Source organism: Indicator indicator, chromosome 9 (genome assembly GCF_027791375.1).
Source record: "Indicator indicator isolate 239-I01 chromosome 9, UM_Iind_1.1, whole genome shotgun sequence".
Classification (NCBI taxonomy): Eukaryota; Metazoa; Chordata; class Aves; order Piciformes; family Indicatoridae; genus Indicator; species Indicator indicator.
This window is the reverse complement of record NC_072018.1, coordinates 17,031,169-17,049,212: the sequence shown is the minus strand read 5'-3', so window position 1 is coordinate 17,049,212 and position 18,044 is coordinate 17,031,169. Positions and strand designations below refer to the sequence as shown.

The 18,044-nt window shown below is 35.1% G+C and overlaps 2 protein-coding genes across 3 annotated transcripts in view; one reads left to right on the top strand and one right to left on the bottom strand.

The window, feature by feature from the left end:
• Positions 1-8,806, top strand: part of ANGPT2 (angiopoietin 2) — a 37,573-nt gene extending 28,767 nt beyond the window's left edge. For both annotated transcript variants that reach the window (XM_054383417.1, XM_054383416.1), the window contains 4 exons: positions 3,194-3,295; positions 3,788-3,954; positions 7,198-7,328; positions 8,628-8,806. In XM_054383417.1, coding sequence (XP_054239392.1) covers positions 3,194-3,295; positions 3,788-3,954; positions 7,198-7,328; positions 8,628-8,788 — 561 coding nt within the window. In that variant the 3' untranslated portion in view covers positions 8,789-8,806. The remainder of the gene's footprint in view (positions 1-3,193; positions 3,296-3,787; positions 3,955-7,197; positions 7,329-8,627) is intronic.
• The window catches only part of MCPH1 (microcephalin 1), a 108,205-nt gene that overhangs the window by 59,469 nt on the left and 30,692 nt on the right, over positions 1-18,044 (bottom strand). Inside the window, 1 exon segment of the mRNA XM_054383771.1 lies at positions 13,068-13,145. Within this exon segment, the coding sequence (XP_054239746.1) occupies positions 13,068-13,145 (78 nt within the window).

Sequence of the window (18,044 nt, the reverse complement as noted above, 5' to 3'; positions counted from 1 at the left end):
CATGAAGTGGTATGGTATTTAAATAATACAGATACCTACAATTACAATTTTAAATGCTAAGGGAGATGCAGGTGACTGCATCTCTAAAGTAACAGCTTGAGCAGTCTTTGTTAGATATCTCAGCAAGGGTTGCATTCCTTGAATCTCCTAATATTACTTCTCTCAAGCTTTTACCTTTGGTTTTAATTTTGCTATCAAATATAATATAGAGAGGATTCCTAAAAGCAAACACAAGTGCACGGTATATTACAGAATGAAAATTTCTGTCATAAACCTTCACACTGCATTTCCAAAGGTATAAATGTTTAGTAAATTCAGATGACCTGAGAAGCCAGAGTAATGCATGTTTCTATAAAACTAAAACCCACCAGAATATTCTGTCCCTGAGGCAAATTTCCTAGAGTATAAAATTATAAATGCTTTACATTTGTACACTGAGGCATAAAACACTTGACAAAATTATCCAAGTTATCTATTTTGGTAATTGACTAGGTGAAAAAAAAAGTGGTTAAAATCTAATAATTTAAGTAAATCAGTAATTAATAATATTAAAGATTTTTAACCTTATTCTGTCCAGTTAAGATAGACTGATAAAGAAACTTAAAACGACAGTGAAGGTTTTGCTTACTATATGACATGAAAAATAAGAGACTAAAATGTTTTAATCTGATGCAGATTTTTTTAACTACAAATACACATAACACGAGGAGATGTCAAGGGAAGTGAAGATTTAGGGATAACCAACACATTACACCATTTTTAACTGTTTATGATGTGTATAGTCACTCGGACCAGGAAACAGAATGACCTTTTTTATTTGCCAAAAGTGCTGCACTGCTGTTTATGTTTTCATCTTTTCCTCTTGTAACACCTTCTGACCTCGCAACAGGCTTATAAACAACTTCTGTGTAATCTGTAACTGATCCCACTTCACTAATTTGTCTCCCATCATAATCCAAAACTATAGACTTGCGTATGAGGGCTGAGAGGAAAACAATTATTTCATTCCATTAATATTTTCAAGCTTTCAAGCTTTCCTGTTCTGCACCAGGACAAAAGCTAAGTCTTTTAAAAAACACTGAGGGAAAAAAGCAAAAGACTGCTGACACAAGGAGAAATGGCAGAGGCAAAGCCATGAGAGTCAAGAGCTTCATGTTTACAGCAGTCGACTGAACTGATTAGCCTCCTGTTCTTAACCAGATAGAATAGCTGAGTCTGAACGACCCTAATACATTCCCACAACTTTCACCAACGCATTACCTCAAATCTTAAAGCAGTGTCTGAAGCAGTGGCTAAGTTCTTCCCCATTCATACTCCTGATGAGCTGAACTTTTTTCCCAGAACCGTCACACGTTCCCAGTCAAGGCCTTTTTAACCAAAATATTATTGCACAAAGTGATTTGGGCAGGTGTGAATTTCCCAATAAAACAGCTGTGCATAACTTTCCTAAAATGTGGTCACCCAAACAAATGGCTAGGCATGTCAAAAAGAGCCCAAGCCATGGATCTTATGTCTAAAATACATGTATACAAATTGTTTCCAACTCCAAGCATTTGAAAAGAGTGTGTATGTTGCTTCTCTGAAGAGGTCACATGAGGTCAGGGATTTTTTGGTGAATTTTAGAAGTCTAGAAACCACATGTAGAGCTATTTGTCCCAGAACAAGGAAACCAAGACCACAATTCTTATCTAGTCAGATTTCCAGGAGCTAGAGATAGCAGAATAGTGTTGAGACATCAGCCAAAAGTGATGCACAGACGACCAACCACACTTGATTTGGTATAAAAACTGTAGTGGATCTTCATCCTGATAACTCATCCAGAGACATTGTGACAAGCAGCAGTAATAAGTTAGGTAAGAAGGAAAACCACTGAGAGGTTTTTCTAAAGAAACAAAACATCCAAATTAAAACGAAACACTTGAGTGCATGTGTTTGTTTTGTTTTTAATTAATCTGTACAGATGAAATATCCTATCAAAATTTGAGAAGCCAAATTTTGGCTCTGCTGCTGTAAATGGGATGATGCAACTTCACTTATTTCAGGAAAGATCTAGAATACAGATAAGTTAATTTAAAACCTCTTCAAAGATATGAAATAATTCCAAAGAAGATTCAGAGTTTCAATGTCTTAGTATAAAGTGTTAAAAAAAAGAAAATTAGCCTTCCCAGTGAGAGAAACTAGAGCTTTCACTGTGAACTTTCCAAACAGGAATACTTGTCCAAGTGTCAAGTGTTAGGGCTGGACTGGTCACTAAACAAGTGACAGACACTCTCTATTATCCCCTCTCCCTTCCCAAATGGGAAGAGAAAGAAAGAAAGACTTACAGACTGGAAAACTAAAGAGCTTTAATGAAAATAATAACACTGAAAGGAAACATATACAAAATATATACAAATCCAATACTTAACCCAGCCTCGCTGCTGGCAATTACACCACTGTGACCACCAATGCTGTGGGCAGGGACTAGGGAAGTCCCAGACTGGACTCAGTGGCAGACAGGAACCAGATTCAGGACCTGGATTCAGGAACGCATGGATTGGGGTTGAAGGCAGAACCTTTTTGATCTCTCAGCTTTACACAGAGTACATGGAATGGAATACCTTGTTGGTCAGTTTAGGGTCACCTGTCCTGTCTGCAGCTCCCCACAGGTGCCACACCTTTACACACCTCCACATGGTACACAAGTGGAAATAAAAATATATTTCAGTTTGCTCACTGCCTGAATTTAACAGTGTGTATCCTCTGACAAGCCATGGATTTGAATGAATCTCTCTCAGTGAAGATGGAGAAGTGAAAGCATTTTTAGGAGAAATATTTCATCAGGAAACAAACAAACAACAACAACAACAACAACAAAAAAAACCAACCAAAAAAAACACAAAAGGAAACAAAAAAATCAGTGCAAGAGTGAGGTACATAACCAGAAGCTACATTTTTTTTTCCTTCTTTTAACACCAGCTACCACCTGTTTTGTAGGTGGTGTTTGCATTCTGTTAAGCTTGATATGTACACTGAGGAATCACACTTACTTATGGACAACCACAACTGATTTTTGTGAAAGCTATGAAAACCACATTTTGCATTTGCACACTTTAAAACTTGCCACTACAGAGAACTCCGCAAAGTAGCTGCTTTGTATTTTTGTCTTTCCATGACTGCATGCACTTATGCTCTTACATGCTTACTCTGGTAGGCCTACTGTGACATGGAAACTGGTGGAGGAGGTTGGACAGTTATTCAGAGACGTGAAGATGGTAGCGTGGATTTTCACCGGACGTGGAAAGAGTACAAGATGGTAAACAATGTTTTCTGAAGCCTTCATACTAGTTATTACCATCTGAAATCTAATATAATAAAGTTACATTAATAGCACCCTTCAAATGTGTGCAAGTTTTAGAAGTTTGTCCTTAAATGATCACTTAGAAAACATCAGAGTAGTATTAGTTTGCCTAAGCAGACTTGCAAGTGTGATGTTTGTTTTTAAAGAGAAACCTCACTTTCATTTAATCAACTGTTCCAGGAAATGTTCATATTTTTCGTGGTTTCTGTATATGTGTTTCTAGTGGCAACAGTAGAAACTGCTCCAAATCTACCAAGTAATATTAATTCACTATTTCATATTCTTGAGCTTGTCTTTGTTAAAATGAACTTTTTGTTACAGATCTATAACTTTTCCAGAAACAGTAAAATTCTTACTTGAAAGACTTAAAAATTGATAAAGTAATCACTTCAAACTCAAAAAACCTCAAGAAAACAAAGCTATTAAATTATACAACTTGAATTACAGGGATTTGGTGACCCTGCTGGGGAGTACTGGCTGGGAAATGAGTTTGTTTCTCAACTGACTAATCAGAAGCGTTATGTTCTTAAAATACACCTGAAAGACTGGGAAGGAAATGAGGCATATTCATTGTATGACCACTTCTCTCTAGCAACTGAAGAACTAAAATACAGGTAAGTAGAAATATCAAATCCGAATAAAAAAAGATCTGGTAATAAAAATTCCAAACTGTGTAGATATATGACCTTATTTCATACAAATTAGAATTTTTTTCAGTTTGATCAGAAAATGTTTGCTCCTTTTTTTAACCTATTGCTTAAAACAATCAATTAATTTTTTTTTGCAACAAAGAGAATGTGCATTTTACTAATGTACACCAGGTGAGTGTAACACAAAAGATCCAGAAAGTATGGTATAAGATAGGATACATCTGCCAGTATAGCAGGTAGCAGTGTACAGTCTTCAGGGCAACAGAAAACTGTCTGCAGTTACTATCACATCCTGATTCTTACAATAAATTTCTGGAAGGTGATGACTAAGATGAATAATACTGCAAAGAGATTTTTCACTTAAGTCAGTGGCTAGAAAGTAGCAAGAAAGCTGGGGAGGGACTTTTTAGGATATCAGGTAGTGACAGGACTAGGGGGAATGGAATAAAGCTGGAAGTGGGGAGATTCAGACTGGACATAAGGAAGAAGTTCTTCACCATGATAGTGGTGAGACCCTGGAATGGGTTGTCCAGGGAGGTGGTTGAAGCCCCATCCCTGGAGGTGTTTAAGGCCAGGCTGGATGAGGCTCTGGCCAGCCTGATCTAGTGTGAGGTGTCCCTGCCCATGGCAGGGGGGTTGGAACTAGATGATCCTTGTGGTCCCTTCCAACCCTGACTGATTCTATGATTCTATTAGGAGCTGTTGTGTTATCATGAAGAATGCACTGATGTAATGCTACCTTCCCTTTCTGTGACCCATTGGCTCGGATGCTCAAAGAACAACTCTCCTGCCTGTGAAAATGACACTAATAGCAAATGTCCAGTCTCATGCTCCAAACTTACCAGTTTTAACACCACATTTTAATGGACCTACTACTTATGCTCCCAACAATCTGTAAAATGTAAAGTTTCACAATTTCTTCTTATGTATTTAGTTAAAATAGGAAATAATATACATTTATAATACTTTATAAATAATTATTATAGTATTATACATTTAAAATAGGATAGCATTATACATTTTTGAAGTATCAGCTACAGCTGAAATATATGGGCAATTCACACTCCCTCAGGCTGTCTGTGAATGCAGTAGATCTTGTTTGAGTGGTTATAGCAGAAATGAGACAGTACAAATGCTTTCCTACTACATGGCCCATGAAATGTTTCTTTGTAAGTCTTACAGATTCATGAAGCTTCAGGTGACTGAACAGAAAAATTGTCTATATAAAGATCAATTTCTCCAAGTTTTCTAGGCATCTGAGAGAACCAATGCAGTTATTCCAACTCAAGCCCTATATGCAAAGCAATCCAAAAGTATTAGCATCTCACCCCCACCCAAAATACTAGATCTTAATACCTCAGTAGTATACAGTTGTCTGAACTCCAAAGCAAATATTTTTTCATCTGGAAACAGTCAGAATCTACAGCAGAGATTTTTTTCAAGTAATGCTTTAAAATAGTTATAAAGGCAACCTTTGCAAAAAAAAGGTCACTACCCTTGTCCACTTACAATATTAAAAAAAACACTGGCTGAAAGTTAAGATGGTTTTCTCTAAGTAGATACTTTATTTCAATATGCAAGCAAACATGGAGTGCATCATAAAATACAGTGGTTTAAAGAATATATTTAACATTATGAAAAAGAAAAAAAAAATCTAAGTAACTAGTCAATTAAAAGCACCTTCCATTACATTAGAAACATTAATACATTCAGAATGCTGGAAAGGTTGAGTTGGCCATGAAACTGAAATTTCATAGATTCATAGAAAATTGAGATCTATGATGAATGAATTTGGAGTGAAATTTATCTCAAACCCAGGTTGCTCAGGGCTTTATTTATCTGGGTCTTGATGCAGTGAAAACTGCTTGTCTGTCTTCATGGTTAAAAATGTTTTCTTGATACCCAGTCAGAAACTCTCATTTCAGTTTATATCCACTGCATCTCATCTACTGTTAGACTAAGCCACACTTCTAAAAAACGAGTAATAATAAGAAATGAATGATATTCTGCTTACATTAGACTTCAAATGATATTTGAAAATCAAGCCTAGGCTCATACATTATACTTGGAACCTTGAATACCATTTATCTTAGTAGCTGACTTACATAATTTTGAACTCACCTTAAAAAACCCCACAATATTTAACTTTTTTGAAAAAGATTTTTAAGAAAATCTGTAATGAGCTGAACTTTTGAACACTAAATGAATAAAAATTAATGCATTCTTAATATTTTAAAATAAGGAACATAAAATGGGTTAAAATAATAAAACTACCAAAGACAACTTCTATCATAAACAGAGAATTACATGCAAGATGAAGACTAATCTGGGGACAAGTTAGTTCTCGCAGAACTAAATTTCCTCCTTAAACAGATAGACTACTTCTGAGAAGGATGAGCTATTTGATACAGAAATGCAATCATGAAAAAGGGATACTATGGGAGCATAAGGTTCAAGTCCTTCTAATTGAAGGTAACACAGTAATAACTGTGTAATTGCCTCCCCTGCTTGATGCTCTCTGTTTCTCCCCAGTGAGACTGCATCTATACCTGTATAAGCAGATCCAAACAGTAGCAGCCTCACTCAAAGCTTACCTGGGCACAGAATTGAAGCAAACTTGAAATTCCATGATTTATTTAACATTAATAAATATATGAAGGATATGAAAAGAAAGAGTAATTAGGAAAGTGGAAAAGGAAATATGTAGAAAGTCCTAAAATATCAGTAACTGGTTGGTAATTAGTAGTCCATGTAATGCTATTATCTGTCATAGATGCAAATCTGTAATGCTGCATTGCCATGTTGTGTCAAAAACAAAATAGGAATACAAAAATATTTGTTTTAAACTTTTGAACTTTATTTAAAAAAAAGTAATTGCACACAATGTACTTAAGGTATTAAGAAATGATGACCTATATGAAAAATTCCAGGAGTTATTTTGTACCTGCTCTCATTTTCTTCTAATTTGACATGAGCAAAACAAGCATCTCTACAAATGTGGAGGCTGTTGCTTACAATATTGTGCTGACCATTTCTGCTCGTGTGAGAACTTTATTCTTCAAAACAGCCTACAACAATGCATTGACCAGGAGAGAACTCAGCTATCTGAACAGGATATTTATTGCCAACTATTCCATAATTACTTTTCAGATCAGCTAACATTAATTTCCATGTAATAATTGTTTTTTCCATTCCTCACTTCTACAGGATCTACCTTAAAGGACTTACTGGGACAGCGGGCAAAATAAGTAGCATAAGCCAACCAGGAAATGATTTTAGCACAAAGGATGCAGACAATGACAAATGTATTTGCAAATGTTCACAAATGCTAACAGGAGGTAGGAATGTTTTTTTGTTTCTCTGTCTTCCTATTTTTATTGGCACTGAAACTGTCTACGAGATAAATAGTGATATTTTGACTTAGTAAATTTTGGCTATTGGAGAAGTCCAACGTTTCACAAATAGAAACACTGGCATAGTGACTTCAAAGGAAGTATTTTATCATTTGACAAAGGCTAAAGTAAAACAAGAAAAGTTAAAACTGGAGGGAAAAGAAGTCTCAAAGTTGGGGTACAGGAAAGTCTGTTGGTGTGGAACTAATTTGAGAGACAGCAGATTCTTCTTCCAAGGAAATAGGTAACATTCAGAGATCAAATCACTTAATTACCCCTACCCCCTCCAAAGCCTGTTTTAGAGATTCAGTTCATCAGTGAAATGGCTCCTAATTCTTTAGGCACAAACCCTTTCCTTAACTATCTGGAAGAGAAGAAAAAAACCCAAAGCTGCTGTATCCTGTATGTGCCACAGAAGGGCACAAGTATTTAATCCCGTACTTCAATGTACTTATGAAATAGCAAAGATGTACCAGACATATGAGAGACCTATGTTTTTCTAAATGGTTGTCACTAGTTATTGTACTTATAGGTGCTATTTTTTTAATCTTGAACCACAGAAGCCATTTGTCAATCTAGATTTCCACATTCTGAAATGTAAACAAGTGCTTTGTAAATTTGACCTCTCTTCCTGTTGTCTCTTAAGAAATGGTTCATTTCCCTATAGCACAACTTAGCAAGACAAAAGACAGCTTTGGTTTATCCAAATGGATAATTGGATTACTGCCCTGAAAAACAGAACACATGCATTATCACCATCATAACAGAAGTATAAAAATATTTTCCTATTAATAAAAATAAATTTTCCTTATGACCCACCAACAGGTCTCTTTCTCCTTCTTACCAAGATTCAGCACAGAGGTTTTGAACTGATCTGCACAGAGAACTGAAACAGATAGCTGAGTTAATCCTCTAAAGAGAAATAAGAAAGGAGATCAAATCTGTGAACAGGAATTTACTGAAAAGCAGATGAAAAACAAAGATGACTCAACACAATTATAAGTGTTCAATACTGATAATAAATTAAGCTTCTCGCTTTTAAACTAGAATGAACTACATAAGCTTCAAGAATATGTAATACATAAATACATTTATTTTCTGTGTTTGAGGCAAGTATTTTATACTGGCACTGCCAAATCATAAGAATGAAAACCTGGGGTTAGACTCCTTTCTTGTTTCACAAGAACTAAGCGTCCTTCTGTAAAATACTTCTGTTGATGTCTCTCTTTGTTTTCTGCCTTGCAGGATGGTGGTTTGATGCATGTGGTCCTTCTAACCTTAATGGAATGTATTACCCATTACGACAGAACAACAACAAGTTCAACGGTATCAAGTGGTACTATTGGAAAGGCTCGGGATACTCTCTCAAAGCCACAACTATGATGATTCGACCAGCAGATTTCTAAACGCTTTCGCATGATGTGAATTATGCATTGTATAATCTTCAAAGACTTCATTTGCTGAGTATATAAACACACATCTGCAACTTGTCTCATTTTCAAGCCCAGAAAATATGCGCTAGTGTTCTGAAGAGATCATGTTCAGTACAATCCTGAATTGCAATAAGCTTGATCAGCTAAATCTCATATTACTCAACCACACACAAAGTCTAAAGCATCAACCTGATACAGCAGTGATCTGACCAAACAACGGAATAAAAAGAACATCCAAGGAACTGTCACACAAACTTAAGGACTGTGTTTTATTGATCATTTATGTTATATATTTGTTAGTAAATAACTGGAACTGTGAAAAATACCTAAAATAGTTTTAGAAATAATGCATTTTGCCTCATCACTGAACTTTAAACATTACTTCAATATAAACCACTTAACTAGATCTAGAACTATTTATCTCTGTGTCATGTTTGCCTTTTATGTACATAAAATACTGTCCTGTAATTTGCTCAATATTGTAGTTAAAGAATACATACTTTCTCTCATATAATCTCCTAAATAACTTCTTACACTTATTCAGGGATTTTTTTCCAATAGCCTGTATTACATTATTTAACAAAGGACAAATAGCATTTTGCATTTATTCTTGGAAAATACTGTGCACAAAAAAAGGTAATCATAATTTTGTTCAGTTCAAACCTATTACAGTCATTAAGTTACAAAAATCCCTGCAAGTTATGTAAGTTAGTATGTATTTCTTTTTATTTTTATGAAGATTGCACTTTTGGGTTTTTTTACTTTCCTTGACATTTACCTGCAAAATAACTGATCAGTACTTTATAAACAGAGACAATGGCATTCACTCCAGATGTCCAGTTGTCTATGACAATCAGTTATCACCTGCTGCTATAGTACATCTATAGGGTTTGTAAAACTAACTGAACTCAAACACATATCCATGTTCTTTGATACGATTAAATTTATGCTCATGACTTAGGATACAAATTGCTGGATTTTAAAAGCAGGGAAAAACAATCTGAAAGCTTTCAGTGCTCATACTCTTGGTTATTTCAATTCATGACTTCATTCTAGGAATTCTCCTTAGGTAGGCCTTCAATGTATGTCATAATATGACTACTCCAGTGGGTGATCTTTGGCTTTTTAAAAATTACTATATGCTTTAAAATTTTGTACGCTGCAGTTCAGATTGAGAAGATATTTATTCACAAATCACACAAAATTTTTAGGATTTCCTCCCCCACCCCCCACATAACTTCAGGTTTTAATTCTTATGCTTAGTCTTTATCTTACAATAAGATTTTTATAAAATTTTAGGAGGGCTGAATTAGTTACCAGGCAAGAACATCTCATAAAACAAAACAAAACCCTAGACACAATGTTTCTGAAGGCTTACTTAATAAAAGGTGTTGTAGCTTAAAAACAGTGCATGATTTTGAGAAAGATGGAAGAAAAAATCTTCATTTTACACTGACAGTCATTAAAGCTGCTCTCAGAGTACCCCTCTGAATATGCTCACACCTCTATCACTGAAAATTACTACCCATTAGTCATCTAAAGGATAACAGAGAAAAAATACTTCTAATATCACTTCATGATCTGATTTGAAATAAAATTAATGTAATTCAACATTCATCACCTGAAAAGCTGCAAAAGAATCTTCAATATATTTAAGATTACAGCTTAATATTTTATTGTTTCTGCTACCAAACTTGTAAGGATATAGGTATTACAAACAAACAAAAAAATTACTTTCATGAACTTCTAAGAGATGCATTAAAGAGCAAGTCTACCAGACAGCCACCAAGCCAGTAATGGAGCTAGACATACCAAGAAGCACATGACATAAGAGGGACTGAGAGATGTGGCTTTTTCAGCCTGGAGAGGGTGGTCTTAATGCTGTGTACAACCACTTGATTGAGGGGACACAAGGGACAGAGACAGACTCTTCTTGGAGGTACAGGATAAGAGGCAGCAAACAAGTCAGAATTGTAGAAATTGGCTTTTCTTTTTAATTTATTAATTTATTGGCATTAGGGTAGACTGGACAAGTCCCTTGGAGCAGACCATTCAACTACAGAACCAAATGGTCCCTTCTATATCTTGTGATTCTATGATATTTAACAGAAATGCTGAGTCTAGATGACTATTTCTGGGTGAAAGCTGGCTCTTCCCATGGCAGAGGGTTGGACCTAGCTGATCTTTAATGTCCCTTCCAACACAAACCATTATATGAAATAATCATATAATTGCAAAAAAAAATATACTCACAATACCTGACATATATTTAAGAAAAACTTCTTAAAAACCATGATGGAATCTGGCATAGTAGGAATGCTCAACATGGCAAAAGAAAACGGCACTAACTTCTGGTTGAAATTAACATTATTTCAGTCAGAAAACACTATATGCCAAGAATGATTAAATATTGCATGACGTTTTGGTTTGCTGGAAAAAAAAAATCTTTGTAAGATTTAAGGCTTTTTGGATGACTTTTTTAGGAAGCTGAAGATACTGATGTAGACACTGAATGGATCAATTGCTTAATGAGACTTTAATTTTTTTGATATAAAGGAGTAATTTATAAAGATGAATGTAAAATTTTAGAGTGAGTATCTTTTTAAATTACATTTTATCTAAATGATATTGCATGACTTAAACTGCAAACTGCAGAGAAGTGAGAGGAGGACATTTTGGAAGGAATGCAATAATAGGAGAAAGAAGGCTGCAACAAGAGCTTTGGACTTGGTTAAAACATAGCAGCAAAATAACCCCTTCTTTTAATTCCTTCCTATAATCAAATAAACAATATATAAAACTAGAATGCAGTTCCATTTTTTCCTAATTACTTCTTAGGAAGTAGAAAAGAAAGTGAATATAGGCATAATTAATGCTCAAATAATAATCATATCTTTAAAAATAAGGTATCTGTTACAGTAAGAAACCAGAATGACTCCAAAGGGAATGACTGGAAAGACAGAAATATCACCTTGGACTCTGAAAAGAAGCTTACTATAAGCAAGCAATTCAGGTTCTAAGCACAACCATAACCTCCCTCAATTTTATCTTCTGACCATCTCTCACTCAAGCTCTCCTTACTTCTGCTTTAGGAATGAAAACTGTAAACAGAATCTAAGAAACAACTCCAAGAGAAATCCTTTCCAAAGAATGTACTTTGTTACTGATAGCATATTTTATTATTAAACAAGGGAGTCTGACAAGAAAAAGAAAACTCAGAATAGCTTAATCTGAAGTACTGTGTCTTTTCTTCACACAAGTACAGGAAAAGGGGAGAAAAATATGCTTTTTATTTTACAAATTAAGTGAAAAGAGCTCATTAAGGGCTTATTTCAGAGTAACAGTTTTCTTAGACTTTGAGGACTGACAATTTATGATCATGAAGTAAAGTCTTCATGTCACACAAGTAAGTTTATGTAAATTATAGATTTAGAAGGAATGTTGAAAGTAAGTTTGTGACAGTTAATAAAATTACAGTAAAAAGTTCAGCCCCTATTAAATGTTCTTTCTCCAACCCCCCTATGAAACTCTGAGAAACAAGTAGCAGATGATAATACACTTAACCAGCTATCACAATGTAAGAGAAACTGTGAAACCTTTTCTTGGCAAAACTGTTAGAGTGATAGGCTAGTAACCTGCTAGAATTCTACATGGTTTAAAACCAAAATGAAACTACAGTTTAATCAATTGTAACACATGGAGTGCAGATAGTCAGGTCTGCACAGACACATCATGTCCCCACATACTTCTGCACTAGTTCACAATTCAGTACTTTGAGAATAATCATGGAAGACAGAAAAATGCTTAATTTTACCTACTTAGCAGTTTTAAAAGTCCACAGAATTTTTCCATTACCTAAGCAATTTCTGGACTGAAAATATTGAGTTCATGGCCTGAATAATTTTCTGTTAGGCAATAACATGCTTCACCAGTTTATATACAAGCACAGATAGAAATAAATTATGCCACAAATAAAATAAAGGACATTTATACTTAAATAAGGAAGTAGTTTATTCAGATATTAATTGGTGGATCAATTTTTTGCATTTTAGCAAAGTTTTTGCACGCACTTCAAAAAGTAGTGGAAGGAGTAACTAACTCCTTATAATATTTGCTTAAGAAAACAAAACCAAAAAAAAAAGGATTTTTTTTTCCTAGTAGGCCTTCTTGTTCACAAAATCAATTTAGATGGCAAATCATTTTCCAGACAAACAAAAGAAAGTTCACAAGCTTAAAGAGACATGAAACTTACAGGAGGTGTAGGGAAGCTGCATGGAAGCTCATATGGCTTGCCTGAGATCTAATGGACCAGCTCTAGAGACCACAGAACCTAAAATAGATTAAGTTGTAAGTTGAATTCTTATAATGTCTACAACAGCAAACTCTTTGAATATGTAATTAGAAGTAACTGTAGTTCCAATAATTGGTTTGATATTTTGTTTATCCAGTGAATCAAATGATTCACTGAAAAAGCAAGCAATCAGAAAGATAAAATTTTTACAACTGAAACAAAACATTAAAATACTCAAGTTATATTCCTATATCAAACAGCTGAAGATGCAACAAATGTACAAAAAACTTACTTTCTCTAGTCATTAAATATTATATTAAACCTAAAAATAGGAGTTAAGCACATCAATAAATCAATAGCCTTAAAAATTATTCAAACCCTAATAATGGATTCCTGTGTTTAAGTCTAGAAAACTATAGTAGCAGTAAAGACTTCAACTTTTGATTTTTAAGTTGTATATTTTAAGGTGGTATCTGTGTCTATTTTTTGCTATTTACAATAAGAATATTGAAATCTGTTAGCTTTATACCTACAGCTGCATATATTTAGTGCATATAAAAGAAACTTGCTAATCCAAGCCATTTCTCTCAATCACAGTATATATCAACTTTCACTGAACCAAGAAAACTGTAACTTCAAGTACAATTCCTAGAGACACACTGCATGATAATAATTTCTTTATAAGTAATCTTGAGCTGGAACAGATGTACCATGCTGTATAATGTGTACATCATGTCCTTACAGCACCAAAATGATGTTTGTACCAAGAGTAACTGGCAAATAACCCAAAGGGATTAAGACATAAGCCCCAAAGATCAGTTATGATTAAGTAATCCCATTCTATTTTCCAGGCCAATTTTACAGTAAAGACCTCTATCAATCTTTGCAGTATTTACAGAATTTTGTTTAGAGAAATCAATTTTGTTTATCTTAACAAAAGATGGATTAATAGTTGTCTATCATGGTTCTGGAATTAAGTACAAAGGCATCATATCTATTTTCCTAGATAAAAAGAAAATTAGATACAGAGTTCATGAACTGATCCTGCAGTAAATGATTAGGTCACCAATGACAAAAACATTCAGTTATCATGAATGCAGAGGCAAGAGCTCTCCATTCCAAGTTACTGAAAGTTTGATCCTGGCTTTAGCACAACATATTTTCATAGCAATACTATAAAGAAAAAAATTTCATATATGGCATATAGGGCAAAACCAAGTTATGATTTGCAATATTATTCTTGAGTAAATTGTATTTTCTTGTTGAGCCATATCTTCATATTCAATAGTTCTTCAGCCTGTGGAAAAAAACTAAGAAAAGCTGAAATACTTCAGAATAGAGAAGTGTTTATATTGAGAAAATTCATCTATGAGTTTCCAGAAGTGCAGTTACAAAAGATTTAGCTTAAAATGTAATGATAAAGCAGTACATTATGGATCAAACATGAATGCTGGATATAGGAATATCAGAAGTTAGGAAAAACAGCTGATAACATTGAGATATTAAGAATGTAGCAGATTCTAGTAGAATGCAGACTTGCTGGTCACAGAGTATCCATGAAAGAGGGAAGTAAGGAGGGAAGAGGAGAAGTGGAATTCCTACAACCTTAAAGAATGTTTTCCTTTGGCTTTTGGACTCTACAATCAAGTTGATCAATCTTCTGTTACAGTGTCCCCAAGCCCTGGCCTCCAAAAAAATACTTTGCAGGTTATACAGCTGTAAGGGTAGCCTTGGTGCAAAGTTATCCTTTGCACATCATAGAATCACAGAATGATCTGAGTTGGAAAGTATCTTAAAGACCATCTAGTTCCAACCCACTGCCATAGGCAGGGACACCCATCTATGCTCTTTTATTCACAGTACACAGAAAATTTATGTTACACATCAAGTTCTTAACGGTCTGAACACATGTTGTTTGACTAGTCATTAAGGCCTCTTACCCATACAACTAGCACAGTGAAAAATAATATGGTATTTGTACTTAAATAACTCATCTTGAAATATGAAAATGGAGTACTATGAAGATTAAATGTCTAATAGTAAATTTGATATTTTTCTAAGGTCCATTTCTAAAAAGATAATTTCAAGTTTTCTCAGAAGGAAAAAAATATGTCTAAATTATGTCCCAATATTACTAGTCAAAAGATAGAGGTTAAACAATATTTCAGCTGCTTAAAATGTTGAAAAACATTTTCCAAAAAACAATCACTACTCCTCAAAATGAATACTTTGATTAAAAAGTACTACTGATTTCTCCAGACTGATTTGCTACAGTATTGAAAGTAATTCAAAGGATTCAGCATTGCAGCATTATTAAAAGGAAAATTTTCTACAGCACTATTCGTGATAGTTAAGTAAGGCTTCAGCTTTCTCTTTTCTAATTAATGCATTCAATTAACAAATCTGGGTTAAAAAAAGGGCAAAATTATGGCAGTGACAGTTACAAATAATACAATTATGTTCTTTCTTGATAATCTTGCATCAGATCGAGAAATCATTTAAAAAAACATTCAAAGCAATATTTTCTTTTATTGAAATAAATTACTTAATTACTTGAGCAATATTTATGGACAAATTTGTACTCAGCCTCAGTGAAAATGTAAGCATAGTTGTAAAAAAACCTAAAAATAGCCATACTCAGAGATAAGCGGATACTATAGAACTGAACAAGTTTATGATCTGGGGAGCTGAATTATGAAGTTTTTCTCTAGTTCCTTCTCATGCAGTTCCCCTAGGGACTTTAGAACTTTGTGTAAATAGCAGCTCAATAAAATGAGTAGAGACAGCTTCAGTATTTGATCCGATAATATTTACAGGAAAGAGCTAATCTTTGGAACAATTTCATTTAATGCATTGGTATTACACAAGGGACATAGCTGAGTGATGAGTCTGAAAGGTAGCTTGTAAGTCAGCAGCACAGAGACTGGAATTGCTACTAGCCAATATTGGTCTACTAAGAACACACATTGATATTTTCACCATGGACTGTTTCACAGAAATGTAGCGCATGAAATGGACAAAGAAATTCCAAAACAGCAATTGCTAGAATGCTGATTATCCAAATGCTTTCTTTGGTGCAGGAACAGGAAATTGTTTTAGTGGATTTTTGTAGTAATCTGCATCTTTAGCTATCTTAGTAGTTTTTTTTTTTTTCTCAAGGAAACACACCATTTTCAAGTTTGACTACTCTGTTACGAAAAAGCAACATATAGCAAATATGTTGTTACCTGTTTAAAACTCCATACAAAACTAGGTGTGGGAAAATATTCAATATATTTCATTCTGTCCCTCTTTAGCCCTTACCTGGGTATAAACCATAGCAGTTACTTTGTCACTCAATGGCCCTTCCCCAGCAGAGAAGGGGGATCCACAATTTACCAGCAGTCCTGGCTAACCAGGGTGGTCCTAGCTGACTGGAGATTGGCAAAGGTGACACCCGTCTACAAGGGCCAGAAGGAGGACCCAAGGAATGACAACTTGTTCTGACTCAAAGTGACAGAAGTCCAACAACATCCTGGTCCATATCAGGAACAGTGAGGGCAGAAGGATCAGGGAAGTCACCCTGTACTCAGCACTGCTGAGACCACACTTTGAGCACTGTGCTGAGTTTTGGGCCCCTCACAACAAGAGGTGCTGAGGCATGCCCAGAGAAGGGCAACCAGCTGGTTAAGGGCTTGGAGAATGGGTCTTGTGAGGAGCAGCTGAGGGAACATGGATTGTTTAGTCTGGAGCAGAGGAGGCTGAAGGGAAACTTTATTGCCCTCTACCTGAGTGGAGGTTGTAGTCAGGTGGGGGTTGGTCTCCTCTCCCTAGTATCAAGTGATAGAACAAGAGGAAATGGCACTGAGTTGCACCAGTGGAGGCTTAGATTGCATATCAGGAAAAATGTCTTTACTGAAAGAGTGGTCAGGCATTGGAACAGGCTGCCCAGTGAGGTGGTAGAGTCACTGTCCCTGGAAGTGTTCAAAAAATGTGTAGACATGGCACTTTGGAACATGATTTAATGGCCATGGTGCTGCCAGGTTGAATGTTGGACTCAATCTTAGATGTCTTTTCCAAGTGAAACAATTCTATGATTCTATCAGGAAAAAGATAGAAGACCCACAGGTTGAAATAAAAATTGATTTAATGAAATAGCCAAATTAATACCAATGTCTGGCTGAAGATTCTGTCCCAACAAAATCAGGACACATTCATAAATGTGTAGAATTGTATAATAGTTGAGGCTGGAGTGGACTTGTAGGGATTGTCTTGTCTAAGACCACTGCTCAAGTATCCTTTACTGCGAGGGAATTTAAGCACCAAGAACTTCTGAAAACCCCAAAGTATACCATAACAACTCCTTCAGATGGCTACATGTATACCTTGTAGGACAAGCTTCACACTGGTAAATGTGAGGCATCTTGAAAACAAAAAGGCAAGAGGAATTTATTCTGTTTTCAGCCCAACAGTTAAACTGTAAATTATTTATAAGAAAAAAATAAACCCACGAAATTTAAAGTTATTCTACAAATTTTCTATGTAAGACAAAGAGCTATTTTCATATAAATTCCAACAGCTATGTTTTATAGCACTGGCAACATGAGGGAAGATGAATGTCAGGTTCAGTAGTTAATATCTTTTATAACAATGAGAAATTGAGTTGGTTTAACACTGGGCTGACAGATAACCCTGAGCTGGCCCGCCCAGCCACTGCTCATTCTGTGCCCCAGCAGTATGTAGAAGAGAACTGGACAGGCAAAAGTACGAAAAAAACCCTCACCTGGTAGGTTAGGATGAAGACAGTTAATAAGTGAAGGGGAAAAGAAAGTTAAAAAAACACCAGGTAAGTAATCATTTCCACCAACAAATCAATGCTCAGTCAGTCTGCAAGCAATGGCTGCTTTGGAAAAGCTCCTACTATATTTATATCTGAGTGTAATGTCATATGGTATGGAA